This window comes from Beta vulgaris, chromosome 1, assembly GCF_026745355.1.
Source record: "Beta vulgaris subsp. vulgaris cultivar EL10 chromosome 1, EL10.2, whole genome shotgun sequence".
NCBI classification, from domain to species: domain Eukaryota; kingdom Viridiplantae; phylum Streptophyta; class Magnoliopsida; order Caryophyllales; family Amaranthaceae; genus Beta; species Beta vulgaris.
The window spans coordinates 54,223,868-54,229,956 of NC_079202.1; the positions used below are offsets into that span (position 1 = coordinate 54,223,868).

General features: G+C 34.3%; 1 protein-coding gene across 1 annotated transcript; it reads left to right on the plus strand.

Annotated features, from left to right (window-relative positions):
* The first annotated feature begins 492 nt into the window (after positions 1-492).
* LOC104905278 (splicing factor 3B subunit 6-like protein) lies at positions 493-1,243 on the plus strand. Its single transcript, XM_010693758.4, has one exon. It carries the CDS (start codon positions 677-679, stop codon positions 1,046-1,048), a length of 372 nt encoding a protein of 123 aa, XP_010692060.1. The 5' UTR covers positions 493-676; the 3' UTR covers positions 1,049-1,243.
* The last annotated feature ends 4,846 nt before the right edge of the window (positions 1,244-6,089 follow it).

The following is a 6,089-nucleotide window of genomic DNA, read 5'->3' on the forward strand; positions in this document are numbered from 1 at the left end:
TGGGTCGGTGATAGCTGGGTTGGGTCACAACTGGGTCGGTGATAGCTGGGTTGGGTCACAACTGGGTTGGGTGGTAACTGGGTTGGGTGATAACTGGGTTGGGTGATAACTGGGTGGGTTTAACTGGGTCATTGGCGGGTGAAGTTGGGTGCGGGTCATTTTGGGTCGGAAACGGGTTGGGTCTGGATCGTTATTCACGGGTGCAACTAGGTACGGGTACAACTGGGTCGGCCCAACTCAGGTTGGGTTACTAATTCAACGGGTTAAACTGGGCACGGGTGAACACTGGGTCGGAATGGGTCGGCTTTCCAACCGACCACTCTCGGCTCGGAACAGGTTGGGTCTGGGTCGCATGCGGGTTCACCCGTGGGTCGGCCCAGTTTTTGACATCTCTAGTAGATGACAATGGTCTAAGCCTCTAAAACAAATCCAATTCTTTAAACGCGTAAATCAGAACTCTAACGGGCATTTTTTTTAACACGCATTACACGCTTATTTTAACCGACAAAGCAATTTCACAAAACCGCCTTACTTTCAATATCTTCCCTCTTCATATACCAGTTCTTCCCTAAATCATAACGTTATAACATTGTCTGAAAGAATTCTCAACCCTATCACTAGAAAATTCGCAATCTCGTTCATCAAACCTCAAATTTATGAACCCTAACCCTAAAAAATGTCGATTAGTTTAAGGAAAGCCAACACTCGTCTACCTCCAGAAGTTAACAGAGTTCTCTATGTTCGAAATCTTCCCTTCAACATCACCAGCGAAGAAATGTACGACATTTTCGGAAAGTACGGAGCAATTCGACAAATTCGTGTCGGAACTAATAAGGATACTCGAGGAACTGCGTTCGTAGTTTACGAGGATATTTATGACGCTAAAACTGCCGTCGATCATCTCTCTGGGTTTAATGTCGCTAATCGTTATCTCATTGTGCTGTATTATCAACCTGCTAAGATGAACAAGAAGGTTGATTTCAAAAAGAAGGAAGAGGAAATCACGAAATTGCAGGAGAAATATGGTGTTTCTACTAAAGATAAGTGATTATTTTTGTTGTTGTTTGATTTTTGTGTTTTTATTTTTTATTTTTCTGGGGTTTAGTTTTATGCGGGGTTTTTGGGATAAATGTGAATTGTTGTTGGTTGAATTTTTTGTATTTTCGGAATTGATTGTTACTACTTACTATTGCAGTATTGACTTGGTAGTATAAACTTTGAAATTCTTTTTGTTGTTGTTTGATTGCTGTGTTTTTATTTTTTTGTGGTTTAGGTTTATGCAGGGTTTTTGGGGTGAATGTAATTGTGGTTGTTGAATTTTTTGTTTTTTCGGAATTGATTGTTACTACTTACTATTGTAGTACTGACTCGCTAGTATAAACTATGAAATGGGGGCGTGTGTTTTATCATGATGTGTTTTCATCAAACATGGCAACAACGTCTATTCAGTTTAGTACTGCATGCTGTAGATTACTTGATATAGGTATTTGGGTGTAATGGAAGAAAGTTAGAACTGGTGTTTTATATGTTGGAGTTTTGGTTAAATTATGGAGCAGCTGCGGATTCTTCTTTTAAGTAATGAGGTTATACTTTGTAGTTTAATTTGTCTTCAGAAAGAGCTCTACAATTACTTTCTTTTTTCCATACTTGGATGAATTTCCCATCTAAAGGGGAATCTCTGGGTATATGATCTATCTCCATCCAATACTGTATGGGGGAGATTGATATACTTATCATTCCATACTTGTAGCATCTTGTAGTATAGAGTAGCTCAATCGACGTGATTGCCGTTTGTTGATTTTGATGAGTAGAGTTATGAATTTACTGAAGTAGGGGTCTTTTGTTTATCTTAGGCTCTGCCTATGTCCTCCTATTGGACAAAACATTTTTCTTTAGAACTTCAAATTAAAATAGTTGAGGTATGCATGTATTAGTTATCTAAATGTTGATATTTGATCGTTTGAAAGTTGTGTGAGGGTTCTTGCAGAAGTTTGATTGCTTAGATATATTGACTTGATACGTGAGTTTTTTTTTTTTTTTTCTTTTGGGGCTCTCTTCTTAATGAATCAGTTCTTTTTTATTTATTTATAAAAATTAGCAAATTTTGTGGAGGCTTGTTAATTAGCTTTTTGAAGGAATGTGCATGCTGTAATTCATGTGCTTTTGAAGGTCGTTTTGTCGTGCTTAGGATTTTGTTTTCCAGAAGTTAGTGTGTTAAGGTCAGGTTTGTTGTTGACATGAAAAATTCTCGATTGTGGCTCATATACTCTAGAAGGGTGTGTTATCGTTGAGGAACTTCATGGCTCTTAAATGTTTGTAAGGAAAACATATTATGGGAGGAAAGCAGGCTTTTTGTGGTTAACCATGATGGTTTGTAATTATATTATAAAAGAACTCATTTCAAGGGCGACATTTTAATTTATATAATTGTTGGTTCTTGTAAAATCAATTGGGTGAAATACATAGTATACAATTCTAGAGTTTGATAAATTTAGTTGATGTTTTGGTGCATCTTTAAGCTTCTATTTGGCCTAAGGTATTGTAAGTATCATGTTATACTTCTAACATCTCTAGCTATTAGAGCTTATTTATCGGGAAGTGGTTTGGAGAAGTGATTTAGAGCTTTTCTTACATGTTAGAATGGTAGTGGTTTGGTGTCATATTAACTTATTGTCTCATTAAGTGATCCTTCATTAGTCAGCTTTAAATCTCGCAGATTTGATTACCTTGCTATTGCTTGATTGGTCTTAGTCAGAGATATGTGAAGAAAGCTATAAATCTGGCAGATTTGATTACCTTGCTATTAAGTTGTGGTTGTTAGAAGTTTAAAAGCTACTTAGTGTGGTGATCTACGTCTCTAAGATTTGGAAGTATGTGTCTTCTATGGCTTTTAATGGAAATATCTTAAGAATCGTAAGAAGTGGTTAAGGATAAGTGTTGATTGAGTAAAAATTGACTTAAGTTGTGTTGACGGAATATTACGAATCTTTTGATGGATAGGTTTTGAAGCGAGCGTATGTGTCTCTAATTTGCTAGATACGTGGATTGTTAGGATTTGGTATAAAATGTTAAATGAGGTAGTTTTTGAGAATCGAATCGAACCTATTTTAAGTGGAGGCGTTATAATAGGATGTTCTGAGTATATATTATTGTGAGGAAGTAGTTTTTTTTTTTATATACTTATGGGGAGTTGTAAAGTTGCTAGAGGTTTTAAAGATAGTTAAGAGTAATGATTTGTTGTCTTTTTTGTAGTTGTTAGTGGTTTAAAGCTAGTTGGAGTAGAGATTAACGGATCTTTGAGATATGGAAATATATGTCTTTTGTGGGTCTAGATGGAATTTGTTAGAGAATAGTAAGAAGTGATTTGGGATAAGTAATAAATCAAAGAAGGCAGACTTTAATTGTGTTGATGGAAAACATTTATGAATCATGTAGTTATGGATCATGCATGATTGAGAAATTTGGGTTAGTCAATGGATATATTTTGTTTAAGTATCGAACTTGATGTACTACGAGTTTATTATGGTCTACATTGATTTTTTAATGGACATTTTCCTTTGTGGGATTAACATTGGATCGAGATCCCGAATAACGTGATTTCATTTATTTGGCATCAGGAGAGAGACCTATGAAGGCCCTTTTGCGGTGATTTTTGGATTATATGTTGGTGTTTTCCCTCTTAGGCATGTGGAGGTTCTTGGAGTTTTATATGTTATATGTTGATGGAACTAAGGCTTTTGAAACAAGTGTATTTTCTCTAGTTTGTTAGATTTGTTGGTTTTTAAGAAGTAGTTAGATGATGTTAAATGACGGAGCTTATGAGAAATAAAAGGAATTTGTTCGTAGTGGATATGTTATAAAAGGATGTTTTGAGGAAAAATTATCAAGAGGACGTAATCTGTGTTTTTGACTTATGGTGAGTTTTGTGGTGGTTAGAGGTTTGAAAGCTACTTAGTGTGGTGATATGCGTCTCTAAGATTTGGAAGTATGTGTTTTTTATGGCTTTTAATGGAAATATCTTAAGAATCGTAAGAAGTGGTTAAGGATAAGTGTTGATTGAGTAAAAATTAACTTAAGTTGTGTTGACGAAATATTACGAATCTTTTGATGGATAGGTTTTGAAGCGAGCGTATGTGTCTCTAGTTTGCTAGATACGTGGATTGTTAGGATTTGGTATATAATGTTAAATGAGGTAGTTTTTGAGAATCGAATCGAACCTATTTTAAGTGGAGGCGTTATAATAGGATGTTCTGAGTATATATTATTGTGAGGAAGTAGTTTTTTTTTTTTTTTTTTATATACTTATGGGGAGTTGTATAGTTGTTAGAAGTTTTAAAGATAGTTAAGAGTAATGATTTGTTGTCTTTTTTATAGTTGTTAGTGGTTTAAATGCTTGTTGGAGTAGAGATTAACTGATCTTTTGAGATATGGAAGTATATATGTCTTTTGTGGGTCTAGATGGAATTTGTTAGAGAATAGTAAGAAGTGATTTGGGATAAGTAATAATTCAAAGAAGGCCGACTTTAATTGTGTTGATGGAATACATTTATGAATCATGTAGTTATGGATCATGCATGATTTTGAAATTTGGGTTAGTCAATGGATATATGTTGTTTATGTATCGAACTTGATGTACTACGAGTTTATTATGGTCTGTTGGATAATTAGTGGAAGTAGTGCTTCAAAGTTGTTGTTTGACTTTGCTTTTATTTAGGACTCATAAGTTAGTGGGTATTTATTTGTTAATTCATTTTCTAAGTATTAGCAAATTAGCAGTATGTTTCGTGGGCCATGATCCCACTTTCTTTTCCTTTGTTTTAGCTTGAGTTAGTTTGTGTTACCTATATAAAGGTTTCCTTATTTTTCATTACTTTAATATAATCAAGTTATGATTCTTTCCTCTTTAAGCTTTTATCTTGGTCTACATTGATTTTTTAATGGACATTTTCCTTTGTGGGATTAACATTGGATCGAAATCCCGAATAACGTGATTACATTTATTTGGCATCATGAGATACCTATGAAGGCCCTTTTGCGGTGATTTTTGGATTATATGTTGGTGTTTTCCCTCTTAGGCATGTGGAGGTTCTTGGAGTTTTATGTGTTATATGTTGATGGAACTAAGGGCTTTTGAAACAAGTGTATTTTCTCTAGTTTGTTAGATTTGTTGGATTTTTAGAAGTAGTTAGATGATGTTAAATGACGGAGCTTATGAGAAATAAAAGGAATTTTTTCGTAGTGGAAATGTTATAAAAGGATGTTTTGAGGAAAAATTATCAGGAGAAAGTAATCTGTGTTTTGACTTATGGTGAGTTTTGTGGTTGTTAGAGGTTTAAAAGCTACTTAGTGTGGTGATCTGTGTCTCTAAGATTTTGAAGTATGTGTCTTCTATGGCTTTTGATGGAAATATCTTAAGAATCGCAAGAAGTGGTTAAGGATAAGTGTTGATTGAGTAAAAATTGACTTAAGTTGTGATGATGGAATACAAATTACGAATCGTTTGGTTATGAAGCATTTTAAATGATTCAGAGATTTTTTTTTCAACTATGATATTATTTGCTGAACATGATGTATTATGGGCTTATTGTGGTTTATATTGATATTCAATTAAGGTAGATAAGCACTGCTAGGATAAGTTTTCTTGAGAGACAATCTTTATTGTGTCAAGTTGTTATTAAACATTAGGATCTTTAATAACGTGAGCAGTTTATTGTTATGGGTCTGTTGACGAATCATCAATGCGTTTTTGTGGTGGGTTTTGGATCATGTGTTAATGTGTTTCCTTCTTATTTATGTTGAGGTGCATGGGAATTTTATGTCGTTTAGGTTGATGAAGTTGTATATTTATGTGAAATGGATAGGTTTTGAAGCCAGCGTATGTGTCTCTAGTTTGCTAGATACGTGGATTGTTAGGATTTGGTATATAATGTTAAATGAGGTAGTTTTTGAGAATTGAATCGAACCTATTTTAAGTAGAGGCGTTATAATAGTATGTTCTGAGTATATATTATTGTGAGGAAGTAGTTTTTTTTTTAATATACTTATGGGGAGTTTTATAGTTGCTAGAGGTTTGAAAGATAGTTAAGAGT

Coding starts and splice junctions, on each gene's coding strand:
- LOC104905278 (XM_010693758.4), top strand. CDS start 677: ATGTCGATTAGTTTAAGGAAAGCCAACACTCGTCTACCTCCAGAAGTT.